The sequence below is a fragment of the Lepidochelys kempii genome, chromosome 14, assembly GCF_965140285.1.
Source record: "Lepidochelys kempii isolate rLepKem1 chromosome 14, rLepKem1.hap1, whole genome shotgun sequence".
Lineage (NCBI taxonomy): Eukaryota > Metazoa > Chordata > Testudines > Cheloniidae > Lepidochelys > Lepidochelys kempii.
In genome coordinates this window covers 15,831,185-15,847,440 of record NC_136393.1, presented here as the reverse complement: position 1 = coordinate 15,847,440, position 16,256 = coordinate 15,831,185, and the positions used below count along the sequence as shown (strand labels likewise).

At 50.7% G+C, this 16,256-nt stretch overlaps 1 protein-coding gene across 1 annotated transcript; it reads left to right on the top strand.

The window, feature by feature from the left end:
* The first annotated feature begins 30 nt into the window (after positions 1-30).
* TRIM47 (tripartite motif containing 47) lies at positions 31-14,301 on the top strand. Its single transcript, XM_073310183.2, has 6 exons — positions 31-1,057; positions 5,231-5,326; positions 6,436-6,666; positions 7,949-8,144; positions 9,129-9,203; positions 11,450-14,301. Exons 1-6 carry the CDS (start codon positions 161-163, stop codon positions 12,073-12,075), a joined length of 2,121 nt encoding a protein of 706 aa, XP_073166284.2. The 5' UTR covers positions 31-160; the 3' UTR covers positions 12,076-14,301.
* The last annotated feature ends 1,955 nt before the right edge of the window (positions 14,302-16,256 follow it).

The window sequence follows — 16,256 nt, the reverse complement described above, 5'->3', positions numbered from 1 at the left end:
GGATCCGTGCTGGAGGGGGGCTGTCCCATGATGTCACTTTCTCTTGAGAGATCCCTCCTGGAGGGGGTACCCCCATGTGACTGTCTCTGAGGGGATCTCCACTGCAGGGGGTACCCCCATACCACCGTTTTGGGGGATCCCTGCTCCAGGGGGTACCCCCATGTCTCCGTCTCGGGCGGATCCCCGCTGCAGGGACCTGCCCCCCACCTCCGTTTCTCTTGGGGATTCCGCGCCCCCCGCCCCCTGGAGCCGGCCCCAGGGCTGCCGCTCTGACACCAGTTCCTGTTGGGCGGAGCTGGCCGCCCTGCTCCCGGCTGGCGAGGCCCCCAGTTCCTCGCACTCGCAGGGAGCAGCCCGTCGGCGCGGCATGGAGGGCGGCTCGGCGGGCGGCGGCGGCCTGCCCAGCCCGCAGGACTCCCCCTTCGGCTGCCCCATCTGCCTGGACGCCCTGAAGGACCCGGTCACCATCCCCTGCGGCCACAACTTCTGCCTGGGCTGCCTGGGGGCGCACAGGCACCGCCCGGGGCTCGGGGCGGGCGGCGGCCAGGGCGCCCCCCGCTGCCCGCTGTGCCAGGAGCCCTTCCCGGCCGACCTCCAGCTCCGCAAGAACCACACGCTGTGCGAGCTGCTCCAGCTCCGCCAGCCGCCGCCCGGCGCCCGCGGCCCCGGGGCCCCGCCGGCGCCCCCGGGGGAGGAGGCGGCCCCCTGCCCGCCGGAGCCCTGCGGCGCCCCCCAGCGGCAGGAGCCGGAGGAGGCGCGGGTGCTGTGCGACGTCTGCCCCGAGGGCGGGCGGGCCACGGCGGCCCAGTCCTGCCTGGTGTGCCTGGCCTCCTTCTGCCCGCCCCACTTGCAGCCCCACCTGCGGAGCCCGGCCTTCCAGGGCCACCGCCTGGTGCCCCCGCTGCGCCGCCTCGAGGACAGCCTGTGCAAGCTGCACCTCCGGCCGCTGGAGAGCTTCTGCCGCACGGACCAGGCCTGCATCTGCCAGCTGTGCCAGGGCCAGGAGCACCGGAGCCACGAGGTGGTGGCGGTGGAGGTGGAGCGGGAGCACAAGGAGGTAAGGTGGGGGCACAGAAGGGGCTGCGGGGGGACCTTGCTACCTCTCTGAACAGCCCTCGCCACGCTGGGCGCCCAGACCCTTGTGGGGTTTGCTCCCTAGGGCCAGGACAGCAGGGAGAGTTGCCTTGAGGGGCATCAGGGCTGGGATAGCATGGGGCTGTCCTGTGGGTCAGGACTGAGGGGCATTGACAGGGCTGGGTGGGGGGAGCCCAGCACTGGGATAGCAGGGGGCTATGGGTCAGGACTGAGGGGCATCGGTCAAGCCGGGGGGAAGCGCAGGGGTGGGATTGAAGGGGGCTGTGAGTCTAGATTGAGGGGCATTGGCAGAGTGGTATCCCAGGACTGCAATATTAGCGATGCTGCAGGGCAGGATTAAAGGGCATCGGTAGGTCTGTATGCGGGGAGCCCAGGACTGAAATATCAGTTAAGTCATGGGTTGGGGAGGGGGTTGTCTGTTTTCCAAGCTGGGAACACAGTTTGGCCCCTTTCATGCATGTAGGACCAAATCTGTTAAAGCACAGTGCTATGACATAGTCAATTTCACAGTACAGTGCTTAACAGTCAAGGTAGGATTTTGCCAGTGGAGGGAGAGGGAAGGGGAAAAAGGTGTCAAAATCCCAGAACACTTTGTGCTTGTTAACTTGAAAACTGTGCTCTGTTCTCTGCAATTCCCTGGAGCTGCAGCCAGGCAGGGGGAAATCCGCATTGGAAAATCCACTGACAAGATGGTTTTAAGTAAAAATAATAGTTTAACTGGACTGCTACAAAGGGTTCCATCTGGGCTGCCAGATTACACACATGCAAGAGATCTGGTAATGTAACTGATTATGTGTGGGTTTGGGGAGGAGACAGAAACAAAAGTTTGGGCATATACAGGTTCCTTTGGGAGGTACTGGGCCAAATCCATCCCTGGCCTCACTCCATCGCCTTCACTTGAGTTAAACTGGGAGCAATTTGTCCACTTGCGTCTCTTTCCCACAGTATCTTAAATCAGGTCCTTTATTTCTTTTGGCTCCATTCCCAGACTCCAATCCTTGCTCCATTCATCTTTTGTGTTCTGTCGGCAGGCATTTTTCCATCACTCCCGTTCCCAGATGGGTTTGACTCATCGACCAAATTCTCACCCACAAGGTTTCCTTGAGCTGTCAGTTTCATTCTGGGTCATCTGCAGTAGTTGGGAGAAGTTCCCAAAGTGAGAGAGGAGGGGCAGCTTTGCCCGGTTTTGCCATGACCTGGTTAATGGCCACTGCCCTCTACTGGTTAGAATCAGAGTTGCTGAAGTGCCTGTGTTATGGCTCTTATACTGCTACCACTTCATGGGGATTCTCCTTCAGCTCAAGTGGCAGGGGACTGTGCTATTGGAGCAGATGGATCTGAGTCTGATTCCCGCTGGTGCTAGGAAGCTCTGAGTGGGCGTAGTTGTTAGAGGCAAACCTAGGCGATCACAGATCTGATATATTGTGGGGAGTACTGGGGTGGAATTAACACATGCTATTTCATCTGGTTCTTGAAGCCACCCTCCTGCTGCAGAGAAATCCTCTTGCCTTTTATTATTGAGTGCCATCGGTGTGATCTGCATGGTGGAGAACACAGAGGAAGGCAGGATCTCCAAGAAGCTGCCAGCCTTAGGCAAACAATACTCTGCCCACCGGATCTAGCATGTTTAAGGCAGATCATATTGGAGGCACAATCTACTGGACAGTGTTGGCTCTTTCATATTAATGTAACTACTCACAGTGGTTTGACGTGAGGGATGGGAAGGGGGGTAATGCTAAGGATCATGCTTCACCACCCCCCATGCATCAGGAAGATTAGTCCAAGATGCTACCTGGCAATGGAGGAGGGTGGAGTCAGCTTCTGGGGGCAGAGGTATCAGGCAGCTGCATTAGGATCTGAAGTTGCCATAAACAGCCTGGATCGTGTCAATGTCAATTTCATTGACCCTCCCGCTCCCTCCCGTGGGTTCTGCAGCTTCCCAGGTAAGATCTCTCCCTGCTCTGGTCTTCTTATGCTCTCAGCCACTGGCATGTGCTGTGCTGTTGGTGTGGTTTGGCGTGTGGCTGGCTTTTTCACTTCATCGAGTGACAGCATATCGTGCCTTGCTCTCAATGCGCCTCTCTCAGGCCGATGTTTATCCAAACCCCGAGAACGTTGCTCGTGTGCAGCTGTGGCTGCAGCCACATACTGTGCCCCTCACAACCTTCACGAAGGGGAGAGTCTTCTTCTCAAAACTCAAACCTCAGACACCCAGGAAATGTGGAGTCAAGGGCCCGCCCCTCATGCCCTTTACAGGTGCATTAGCCTGAGGACACAACGCACACTGCAGCCATTAGAACACCAGGCAATGCAGAGTTAAGGTGATGCTTCCAACACACCCAGCACAGCTGCACATGTTCTAATGTGTGTTGTGGTGAAGCTGACCCTCTTGTATGGGGCGCACAGGGGCCTTTACGCAGCATTTCCTGGTTATCCAACCTTTGACCTTCAGGAGCAGTCCTCTCCCCTTTGAAAGGATGCTGGGGAATGTCAAATCCCCGCTCTGGAAGGGGATGGGGTGCTCACTACACTGCTGTGAGGCTGCAGCTGTTGCTCCGTGTTTAACAAAGTTTTTTGCATTTGAATTTCCATTGTTGTTAAAGTGGGAGGTAGCAAAGGATGGGGGTGTGGTCTAAGGGAGATGGGGCTGATAGGACACTTAGAACAGAACGACTCCCCTGCCTGGGGAGTCCTAGCAGGTCTGTTGGGACCGTGCCACTGCCCTCTTGCTTTCTCCTACTCCTTCGACACCCACCTGCCCCTAACCCTCTTTCCCTCATATGCCACCATAGCCCTGCTCACCCTGGGGGGGCCATTAATAGGGGGCCCCATAAGAGTCCTAGATGTGCAGGACATGGGTCAGGTGCAGGGGAGGGAAGCAGGACGAGATTGCTGTTGAGGGAGTCATCTCTGCCCTTCCATCCACACCTCCCCCTCCAGAAATTCCCCCTCTTCAGCTCCAGTAAATATCCTCATGCCCCTGGCTGCCAGTCCCAGTCTGACTCACCAGTTCAAGTGGGGGATCTGTGCAGTTGGGCCTGGTTGGGATGGGGCAGAGATGGTTCCCTGTCTCCCTAACTACAGTACCCCTTACCTCCTGCATGCCCCTTTCGCTCTACCCATCCACAAAGCCTCCCTGACCCCCCCCCCATCAGTGCCAATGAGCATGACACCCCATCCCTGCCTCTGCCAATAGGTGTGCCCCTCCCCTCCCTGCCCCCTGTTGCAGGAGCTATTAAGACAATGAGCACAGGAGTTGAGTGGAACACCCTGCATGGTGAGTTTCCCGCCCTGCAAGGTGCTGACGATGCACACGCTAGCTGTTCAGAGCATTGGTTAATAGGGGGCACGAAGGTGCGACTGGCGTAACGGGTGTCCATTGGGTCCGTGAAATGCCCCATCCAGTTGGGCGAGCCCCGGGAACTGCCATGCTTCGACTGGCTCGCTGTAGGGGTCGTTCCCACGCGTAGTGCTCAGCAGAGTGGCGCAGTGGAAGCTTGCAGTGTTGGAAGCCAATGGGGTTGACCTGCACAAGTTTGAATCCTGCTCGCAGCGAGCGGCTCATTTAAACAGGTTGGACAAACACCTGCCAGGACTGGTGTAGGTTTACTTGGTCCTACCTCAGCGCATGGTGCTGACCTCACTGACCTCTCAAAGTCCCTTCCAGCCCCACAGTTCTGGGATTTTGTCCTTCTAGAAAAGAACCCCAAATTTCTCCTGGGCCGCTCGAGCCCCAAGGGAAGGCGGAGTCCATCGGTGTCTCCATCTCTGCTGCAATGTGAGGACGAAGGAAGGACTCAGCATTTGCAAACGGACCGCCTGCTTGATTTCTGGAATCCCCTGTTGGATTTGCCTGAACTTTGGTAGAAAAGCTCTGCCTTCGCCTCAGAGGCATCCTCCTGATTTTCAGCTCAGTTGGTTTTTATTGGCAGGCTTTAGAGGGGTGGCTGTGAAAAATAAGGGTTATCGGGGAAAAAGTGTTTGTAACCTTAGTGATGGAGCGAGTGCTGTGGCTCCCTGCAGGTGATGTGTATAAGCCGCACCCATTCGGAAGGCTCAGGTTCGGAATGCAGTCCCGGTATGGCAGCTAAACGCACCTTTCAGCAGGGCTGGTTTCATCCTTTTTGTTTTAAAGGCCCAGCGACCCAAGATCCTGAGCTGTGTGGAGAACCAGCTGGATGAGCTGGGAGTCACCGTCGCGCAGACCAGGAAGACCGTGGAGCTCATCAAAGTAAGATGATCTTGTTGTTATCTTGCCCAGGGCTTGAGCTGAGCTTGGAGCATTTTCTTCTCCCTTCCACCTCCCCTCTGAACTTCGTCCTCTAACAAATGCCCTGGAGAGCCCCCCTAGAACCGAGAGCGACTTCGGAGAGACTTCTAGAGGCGGCTCTTCCCAGTTCGGGAGCGCTCAGGTGCTTTCGGAAAGCATGGTGGCCACCCAGCCTGCTGGCATCTGACTTCCCCGGGGCCATCTGACCTGATACACGGCCCCCAATTTGGAATGTTGTCAGGATAGGAAATACTGCCTCTGTGGAAACCGTTTCTGGGACTGAGGTTGCTCCCCTGGAGGAACTCAGTTGGGGAGGTATTTCCTTTAGCCCGATCAGTCGCCATGGCAGCCACATACCTAAGCTTTTAGCAGGCTGATTATACTCCAGGGTTGCTTGTCTGTCACCCATTCACCTCTACCATTCACCTCGCTTTCTGCTCCCATTTGGGGAGGTATTGTGCCTGTTCGATGCCTTGATCACATACCAGACTGTGGATTTGGCATTAACTGCATCTCTGCATGGGACAGCAAAGCACAGCCTGAGGGAAAGTGCTGAACTGCCATTTCCTGTGGAGTGAGGTGGGGGAAGTGAAGGGAGAGGTGATCAAAGTGAAACAAGTTGGACAAGTGCAGCCATGCTCCATGGAAATGCAAAGGGACACAGTGGAGTCTGTTGGGGTCTATTCCTGCCTCTGTTACTGCCCCCCTGTCTGACCTTGGTTCACTTCACCTCTCTGTGCCCCCGTTTCTCCCTGTGTAAAATGGGGGCAGTAACACCTGCCGACCTCAGAGGGGTGGGGTGTGGCACAGGTCTTGTCTACACTGCTTGGAGTGCGTTTTGTGGCACCACGTCAGCTGCACTGTGCAAACCCTTAATGTAAGCACAGTGCCCTAGTGCAAGTGGTGGTTTGCTCCGGTGCAGCTACATTGGTGCCAAAAACCCCAGTACAGGCAAGATCTTAATGAACTGCCGCTGTTGGTAAAGAGCTTTGAGATCCTTCCGTGAACTGAGCTATAGAAAGGGGAAAGCTGATTACTAATAATGCAGATGCCCATCTTTGTGTGCATAGAGCGCCGCCCTGAAGGAGAAGGAAAATGTTAGCAGGCTCTTCAATGAAGCATCCAGAGCTCTGGTGACCTTCCAGAAAGAGGTGACTGGCTTCATTGAGGATGGCGAGCGATCCATGCTGATTGAGGCTGAAGGGGATCTCCGGCAGAAGGAGGAGAGGCGTGCCAAGCTGGCTCAGTGCCGGCAGAACCTGGAGCGGGTTCCGAGCACGGATACCATTTACTTCCTACAGGTGTGCAGGGACTGGCCAGGAGCAGAGCAAGTGCTGGGGCAGGGTTAAAAGTCACAAATGACCTGAGGTACTGATCTCCGCTAGCCCTTCTTGGGGAGCTGGAATGTGACACTTCCAAGCCCCTCTCCCTCCAAACTGCAGTGCAGCTCTTGGCTAATCCATTGTTCAATCAGGATCTGACCCAAAGCCCACTGCAGACAACAGGCATTTTTCCATTGCCTTCAGGGGCTTTTGGGTCAGGCTGCTAGGGAGCAACTTGCCCACACTCATGGTTGCAAATGGAAGATAGACAAACACAGGGAGCAGAGGTTCACTGTCAGCAACGGGCGCTGGGAGTGAGTGGGAGCGGCGGGGTGCTGGGAGTGCATGCTGACCTGCACCAAGTACATAGCTAGATACTTCCCAAATTATTGTTAACACTAAACCTTTGTTATAACGGAGGGCATGACTCTGTGAAGAACAAGGGCCCAGGAGCTGGCAAAGGTTAATCTATGCCAGCGATCCCTGCTGGTATATGACAGCGCATGTGTAACCCACACACCTCCTGGGTGTGGTGCTCTGTCCCATGTAGTGGCATCGAGACCACTTAGAGAATAATGAGTCTGCTCTACAGCCAGGTGGCTTTTAGCACATGCTGTAGAGGCTCATGCACTAAGCTCCAGAGGTCCCGGGTTTGATCCTGCCTGCTGACAATCAGGGTCTGTTGGTGTTACACATGCATAATAGAGGGTTCAGATCTGCAATGCAGCAGTGTGGGGACAAAGCCTGTAGACTTGGGCCTCCTAAGGCCATGCTAATCGGGTAGCAGGTGAACGGAAATAGGAGGTGAAGAGGGTGAATTGTTGGAAAAGGCCCAGTTCAAATGACGCCCTAGGCTCAGGCCCATAATTAAAGGTCACTACAGTGAGTTTGATACTGGGTTTTTGGGTTGCATGTGAACTAACTCGCCTCCTTTCATTCACTGGAAAATTAAAGGGGGGGAATAATGGGCAATTTATTGTGGGCATGCACAAAGCAGCCCCTGGCATGGAGGCAGCTGTGGAGCTGGGGCAATGGTCCTTGATGGGAGGAGATACTGTTGTACGTGATATTCTTGAGTCAGATTTGAAACTGACTAAGGGACACATGGCCAGAGAAGTCGTTCCCTCCCTGTTGCATGTCTGTCTTCATGCTGGGTCCTGGGAACAATCACTGCACGAGTGTTTCGGGAAGGGGTGTGGTGGTGGAACAAGACACATCCCAAGATTCTTTAAGTCTTTTGATCCCTGTGTCCTTGGCTCAGGAGTTCCAGGCGTTAAAAATGGCAGCTGAGGAAAAGAGTTCCCTGTGTCCAAGCTTCCAGAAGGAACTGAGCTTCACCAAGTCTAGCCAGGCTGTGTGTGCCATGAAGGAGCTGCTGGTGACTGCATGCAAGAACCAGTGGGACCAATTGCTGGGGAAGGGGTATGAAGAGTCTTGTTTCCATGGGATGCAAGAAGGTGTGTATTTAGCCACCATGCACTAGCTCCTTGTTGTGTGGGCCAAGGTTTATATTGCTCCCCAGCGTGCACACGGAGCACTGAGGCTCTTTGGAGTCCCCGTTTAACTTTTATAACTAGCAAATGAATGTGAGAAGCCAGCATCCTCAGGGCAGAACCGTGAAGAGCTCCCTACCCGTCCCCACAGCCTTGGAAACTGTACAGCATGGTTACGCTGCAACTGCATAATCAGCCTCTCAGTCAGCCTCTGCCATCTGGGCTCACACCTCGCTCTGGCGGTTTTATGAAGTTTCCACAACGACTAGAAAGTCAGAAGACAACAAACAGGCTTGGAGCTAGGTGTGGCTGGGTGGTTTGGGGAACTTCCCCCAAGAGGCTTCCTATGAAAGGGAGACTTGTCTCCTCTGAACACAGACCGACCACTTCATTCCCGGACTCTCCGTCCTGCCGGGGTGAGGGGGGGAAGCCGAAGCTGCTGGTTGAGTTTCAGACAGACTCAGGCAGCTCCATTTTAGCTTTTAATGACTGGTTCAGCTCTCCGTTGTTTGTAATTCTCCTGGAGACCCATCAAAATCATTCCCTTCCCAGCCCCACCCGTCTCCTCCTGCGGAACACATGTGGCCATTGCCTGCCATTAAGCCCAGTCCAACAGGGATCTGCCTTGTGTTGTGTATACTGTGTTCTGGCCTCAGCCTAGGAAGACAGGGCTGGGTTGTTAGTGCCCCCTATTGGCTGGCTGGCAGTGCAGCAGCAGGACCATCTGTCATAGGACCCTGCATGAATGTTACAGAGTCCCAGAGATGTTCCTTTTTTGGTCTTTGTTTTATATTTTTAAATGCAGGAGTAGCACGATGCACCCTGAGCTGTGAGGCCCGGGGCTTTGCACCTCCCTCTGAGATTCACGCAGCATCCGTTCACGGGGGCTTTGTTGCCTTTGCTGTTTAAGTAGCTCGATGGTGACGCCTTTTATTCCTCTCCTGGCAGCAGTCGCTGAGCTCCAACCTTCGGACAAATCAAACAGTCCAGCCTGCTTGGAGACAAGAGACTATTTCCTGAAATGTAAGACCCTGACTTTTGCTTTGGCTTCTGTTGCTAAGGTCAGTTACTGGATTTCCCCTTTCTGCTCAAAGCACTGATGACATGTAAACTTTCTGTACTGGCAGCTGTGTTTGTATGTCTGCTCCCTGGCAGGGTCTGGTCCATGTTGTTGGGATAAATACCATACAGCTAATAAAGGGAGTCCATTTGCCTTCTAGCTAAAGTCTTAAAAACTCAGCCTATATGTAGCTCTGCCAAACCAGTTCGGGGAGACCTAGCCAAGACGCGGTTGCACTTAAAGCGCTTTCCACTTAATTCAGGTACAGATGAATTTGATCTTCTGTTTAATTAGCTCGGAACCTCTGGAGTCAAATAATTTGTAATCAGAAGAACACTAATTCCGTGCTATGTTTTGAATCAGTTTGATGGCTTCAGGCAGGTGGATAATTCGGTTGCTGAATAGATGAAGTTGTTAAAGCTGGACAAAATTCTGAATCAAAAGAGCCCAAGGAAGAGCCAGGCTAACCGAAGAGGGCTACAGTGAAAAGTTGCCTGATTCAGACACCGTGACTGACACTCAAAGCACTGTGCGGGGCTTGGCAAGCTGCCACACAAAGACCAGCTGTAGAACCAAAAGGGCTAGAAAGAGACTCGATCTGACAGACTGTGCTCCAGCAGCGCATGGTGGAGCACTAGCTCGCAGAGCGGGAGAGGGATTGAGCTTGCATCCCTCCCAGTGAGCCATCTCTCGCCTTTACACTACTGTGGATCTCTGCTCTCTTCCCCCGGCTTTGTTTTCTGCTCCTCGTCTGTTCACGCAGACAGGGTTTTACTCACAAATCCAAGGGCGATTTTCTAGTGCTTGTCAACAGTCTTCTTGGAGGAGCTGCTGCACCACTCTGCTGGTCCCTCTCTGCAGGGAAGACGGGCCTGTGCAGATATGGATCCAATCCACGAACGCCTCATCCGGCGGGAAATTCAAGGACCTCCCTGTTCCCCATGACTCCTCTGCATCTCACTAGCAAGCTGGATCCCCTGGGCTTCGTGGATCGACACTCTGCCTTATTCCTGGGCGTGGGAGGGTGGCCTGTACTCTATCCCAACTGAACTCCTGTTTTGTAAACACCCAACAAGGCCCCAGGCCATAACCCTCCTTCTGACCAGACAGAAATCCCTTGGGATTAAATATTATCCTTCTGGGGCCAATTACTGCTGCTCCAGTATTCAGTGGTAGGAGGCCTATTGCTTCCATGTCCCCCCAGCCCCTTGCTGCCCTAGAGAACAAGACCAGCCATAAAAAATCTGTTGGTTCTTTCAAAGTCAGTATCCATGGTGGGTACCTGCTCAGCTTCTCAGTGCAAGGGCATGTGGTCAATTTATTGGGGGTAGGGTTGAGTCTGTGCAGTTCTCTGCAGCATTAAGAAGCTCTTAATGGATAAATCTGCTGCATGGTAAATTCAGAATACGCCTCTTAACCTCTCTGCTAGACAGAGAGAGCTGGTCTTTCATGTTGTTTCTGGCCCTGCTAATAATCTGCTGCCTTAGTCTGTGACTAATCACCCTAACATGCCCCATCCGATCAGACACTGTATGTTAGCTGCAATCAGCAGGAATGCTTTTGCTTTCTATAGGCAGGGTTGAATTCCTAGAGGGGTGGGGGTGGCGGGAAGTTCTCGGGGCAGGGCTCTCTGCTCTGGAATTCTCCTAATGATCATCCAGCAGCCAGTAGGACACCGTACTAAGGGCATGTCTACGCTGCAAGGGAAGGTGTGATTGTAGAATGCATATGCATACCCGCATTAGCTTTACTCCAGCTAGTACAGGTAACAACAGAAGTGGAGATGCAGTGGCATGGGCTAGCAACCAGGCTGCCCAGCAGGCTCCTGCTCTATAGCTAGCCTGTGTTGAAGCTCATGCCATCACATCTACGCTACTATGGTTATCCGTGCTGGCTAGAGTAAAGCTAATGTGGGTATCCCCCTCCCGCATTGCTACAGTCACACCTCTGCTTGCAGTGTAGACATACCCCAAGACGCACCTCTTTAGCTTTGCTGATTTGGGTCAATAGCTGGGTGGGTGTTTATTGTCATTTGGGCCAGGGGGTGGGAAATACCTCTGCCCGGGTATTGGAGAGTGATAATACGGAAACAGACCTGGTAACGCTAGCCACTGAAACTCACCACTTGGGGCTAAAGGGGAATGGGATGCTCTGTGCTAAATTCTATTCTGATTCTCTCTCTTGTGTTTGCTTGTCCCCTCCTTCACAGTTGCCTTCATCATCGATTTGGACAGCGACACCGCGGACAAGTTCCTCCAGCTGTTTGGAACCAAAGGGGCCAAACGTGTATTGAACCCCATCGGCTACCCCGAGAGCCCAACCAGATTCATCAACTGTGAGCAGGTGCTGGGCGAGAACCTGATGAACCGAGGCAACTACTACTGGGAGGTGGAAATCATCGACGGCTGGGTGAGCATCGGCGTCATCGCCGAGGACTTCAACCCGCGGGAGTCCTACGACAGAGGCCGCCTGGGGAGGAACGAAAAATCCTGCTGCCTGCAGTGGAATGGACAGAACTACGTGGCCTGGTTTGGTGGCTTCGAATCTGTTATCCAACAGCCCTTCTTTCACACGATCGGGGTGTACCTGGAGTATTCGGAAAAGGCACTGACCTTCTATGGGGTCAGGGACTCCAAGATGACGTGTCTCCAACAGCTCAAGGTTGCCCGCTTCAAAAAAGGCCACTTTGACCCCTTCCAGAATAAGATCAACCACCAGTTCCCATTGCTGTTTGCATATAACCTCAAACCAGCCTTTTTCCTTGAAAGCGTAGATGCCCATATGCAGATTGGGCCGTTGAAGAAAGATTGTGTTTCAGTGTTAAAGCGGAGGTAACTTGCAGAGAAGACTCAGGAGTCTCTCTTGTAATTGTTTACCAGCACCATGGCTTATATAGTCTTCTCTCTGGAATAGCTAATAACCCACTCTAGCCCTGTGCTGTTTGTAACCCAGGGGTTAACAAACAGAAGTCGCCCCTTAGTGAATAGAGACCTGGACTGGGACTCAGGAGACCTGGGTTCTGTTTCTGGCTCTGCCATTGCATGACTGTGGGTAAGTCATGTCACCATTCTGTGCCTCAGTTTTTCCCTCTGTAAAATGGGAGTAATTATATTAACCTGCTTTGTAAAGTGCTTTGAGATCTACTGAGGAAAAGCAATAGATAAGAGCTAGCTATTATTATTATCTTTAAAAAACGGGCATTTTATGATGGCCTATCCCTGCCAGCCCTCCGTTCCTAACCAAGAGGATATAATCTTAGTGACCACTCTGATCGTGTGATTCCACAGTTATTCTGCTCTGTGCCTTAGTCCACACTGCAAATGCGGGATGGTCGTTTAATATGTGTTAGCCCCCCTACGCCTTCAAAATCTGCTTTCTGGGCGAACGCCTCCTAGACAATGCTTTAAAAACAGCAGGTACAGCATGGGCTGCACAAATACAATGCTCTACATGGAACAGTGCATGCTTCCCCAGCACTGCACCACCAGCGTGCCTCAACCTTATTCTGGAGGGACCATATTTAAGAGTGAGAGTGCCCCCTCCTGCCCCCCCAAGCCATAAATGTGCTGCTCATAAAGACACCTCATGTCCCAAAGCAGGGAGGTGATAGACCAGCACCGATTAGATCACACCTAGAATGCTCAACTGAGTCCAACACGCCTCCACACCAGAAAGAGGGAGACCGGAATTCAGGGAAAACCAGCAAGAATAACTCAGGGTGTGGGAGGGCTGGGCTGGTTGAGGAAAGATGAAAAGAAGTCCTGGATTGGCTGCAGGATGACGATGGGGCATGACTCCGATGCACAAGGATGTAACCTCCGTTTAGTAAGAATTGTTAGGGGTGGTAAGGAGGGCTATAACTAGGAGGAAAGGGATGAAATTAAGGATAATGAAAGCTGAATATCAGGGAAACTTCGTAATAGTGAGATCTTTTCTTTTGTGGAATAGTCTCCCAAGGGAAATGGTGGAAGGCCCCATCAGCTGAATTATTTAAAAGCGGTTTGGATAAAAGACTGAAAACTGTACTGTGTAGAACAATCTCGCATTAGTCAGGAGATGGAGGAGGTGAACGAATGTTGTAGAACTTATCCCTCTCTAGCTTCTGAGAGAGGTTCATTCAAGTCTTGGCTTCTTCAGTGGGACTGCCAACTCGTCTAGCCCCCATTGCGATGTCACCCGTCCACTAAAACTTGTCTGGGACCACCAAGCTCATTTTCACATAGTCCACCAAATAACCATCCAGATGGTAACAATTTTCAATATGGGATGGATTTGAACTGGTGACACAGAGATGAAATATCCCAAATCCCATTGCCAATCCCCTGAACAAAGTGATGTTATATGTAAAGGGAAACGAATGACATCTGTGATGTTCATGCAAACCATCTATATATGCATCATGAACATCATCTTCTGCAGATGCTTTGAATGTTGGTCTGTTGCATTTGGGAAAGAAAAATATTCCTATGGGCATTATGAGGCCAGTCCTGAACACCTTTCTTAGGCTAAAGTCCAATTGACTTACACTGGAGCAGCTCTGGGCCCTCCATCTGCTTCCCAGTACTATAAAATATCCCAGCCAGTGGGATGAAATAGCTGCTAGTGAGAGACTCCAGCACCATTTACTGGCTGGAGATCCTGAAATAGCAGTAGTGGTATTTATGAAAATTCACTTTTAACAGATAGCTTCTTATCCAGGAACTATTATTTAGTTAATTAAGGCATCGCTGCAGGATTCCTTTTCTGTTATAATCACATCCCTACTTTCTTGGGAACTTTAGTAGCATTAAAATCCCAAACTCCTAAAAGACTCCAGTTAGTGCAGTTCCTTTTTAGTTATTAATATACCCCAGTGTAGTTTATAAAGGGTTTTAAATGATTAATAGATGTGATAAGTTGTTACAGATATAAATAGCGTGTGTTATAGAAGATGGTTATCAGCACCTTAGTAGAAGCTGTTCTAGGTGGTTGTAAGTCCTGGTTAAAAACAACCTACTGACCTGTTGGATTGTGACAATCTGTAACCTTTCATTAACTATATATTAAAACATCTGTTAATTATGTATTAACCATTTATAAATGTATCCTTAATATAAAGGATGGTGAAGAATCCCTTCTGAAAAAGGTAGAAAGGAAAAGAGAACTTTCAAGAGCACATTTCTCAAGCCACCTTCTCAAATATACCCTGGAAATATATAATAGCTGGAATGAATTACTGTCACATCTATGCACTGCAGTAACTTCATCTCCTACATGTCTCAGTGTTATATGCATTGCTATGAGTTCATTTTCTCTGATATTAGTTTATCACCTACCTCCTAGAGCTTGCATTATAAAAAAAAAAAAAAAAAGAAATCTAGTGTACTGTATATATGTAGAGAGAAAGTAATTGGGTCAAATTCACCACAGATGTCACCCGCTTCCAGTAGGGATGAATTTGGCCCATCAACTGCTAAGATGGAGTTAAGGCTGTAAATACATAGAAATATATTCAAGGAAAAAACCTTAATAAAATGCTGTAATTAAAAAAGAAGTCCAAAGGCCAGGAAATTCACAGTTGAAATTACAGGTACATCTCCCAACATGAAAATATGGAGTCAAAGGCTCCAGTCCTCTGAAGGCCAACAGCTTCAGAAGACCTGGGTTCTGTTCCCAGAACTGCCAGAAGCCTGCTGGATGACATTGGGCAAGTTACTTCCCAGGTCTGTGCTGCAGCTTCCCCATCTGTAAAATGGGCATAATGATCCTTACCTCCTTTGTAAAATACTTTTGAGATCTACTGATGAAAAGTGCTAGATATAAATATATATTGATATATATATATATATATATATAAAAGAGCTAGGAATTATTATTATATGGTGATTTTTGAAATATTATGAGCTATTGAAAAAAAAATTAGCAAATTCTTCAAGAAGTGCAAACACCTTGGATGAAATCTTGACCCTGTTTAAGTCTATAGGAATTTTGCTATTGATTTCAATGGGGACAAGAGTTCACTTCTTATGTTTTTAACTCTTATTTCTGAAACACTGTGTCTTTTTTGTGTCTGACTTTGCACAAAATCTCTAATGTAGCATGAGACGATATTTGTGCCATTTCATGTGGATTGCTTTAGTTTTGGCGAAGCTGGAGGGTTGGCTATATAAGCAAAAAGCTAGATTCAACCTTCACAACAGAGAAGCTATCCATAATGCAATGAGAGGGGAAAATAAGATATTAATCTCTGTACTTCTGCTTAATATGTGCAGTAAGGGCTCTAGGACACTTGCTTAAGTCTTTATCGGCTAATATAGCTCTCTCTCATGGGCCAAATTCTGACCATGCTACTCAAGCAAAGCTCCCATTAGCTTCAACAGGAGTTTTGCCTGACTGTGGGCTGCAGGAGTGGGCCCCTGGTTCCATCTGTGTATCAAAGAAGATGACTTAATTCCTTATTAGAATGAATGTGTCTTTGGCAGAGGGTCTGTTATGCAAAGGTGGGCATTCCCCATTTTCCCAGTTGCCCGTAGCAAAGGTGTATGTCACACGCCCTGTCTGTGGTACTCATTCAGGAGATTAATCAATTAGGGTGATCCTAAACTTTTGTCTTTCCCTGTGTATCTGCATAACTTTTTTCCCCTCCTGGGCTTCAGCGGTGAAGGCAGTGGCAGTACTCAGGAGGCAATGATATCTAGCAGTTAGAGCAGGGCATTAGGAGTTGGGAGAATTGGATTCTGTTCCTCGTTCTTCCACTGACTTGCTATGTGACCCTGGGTGAATCACTTAACCATTCTGTGCCTCTTTTTCCCATTCTGTAAAATGGGGATACTAATACCTGGCTTTAGAAAGGGCTTTGAGAACCACAGTTGAAAGGTGCTATATAAAAGGGAAGCCTTATTATATTACCCTCCCCGTGGATGGAAGAAAATGCTGATGTAAGACTTCAGAACCACTCCATAAGCAGCCACTAGGGTAGTGCAGAATGCAATGCATGGCAGGAAGCTATTGACATGGGCCCTTCTCAGCCCTGTGAT

Excerpts from the sequence above, each read along its gene's own strand:
- TRIM47 (XM_073310183.2), top strand. The coding sequence starts at position 161 with ATGTCTCCGTCTCGGGCGGATCCCCGCTGCAGGGACCTGCCCCCCACC. Across the intron at positions 5,327-6,435 it reads AGACCGTGGAGCTCATCAAA|AGCGCCGCCCTGAAGGAGAA; the intron begins GTAAGATGATCT and ends TTGTGTGCATAG. Across the intron at positions 8,145-9,128 it reads TTTCCATGGGATGCAAGAAG|CAGTCGCTGAGCTCCAACCT; the intron begins GTGTGTATTTAG and ends CTCTCCTGGCAG.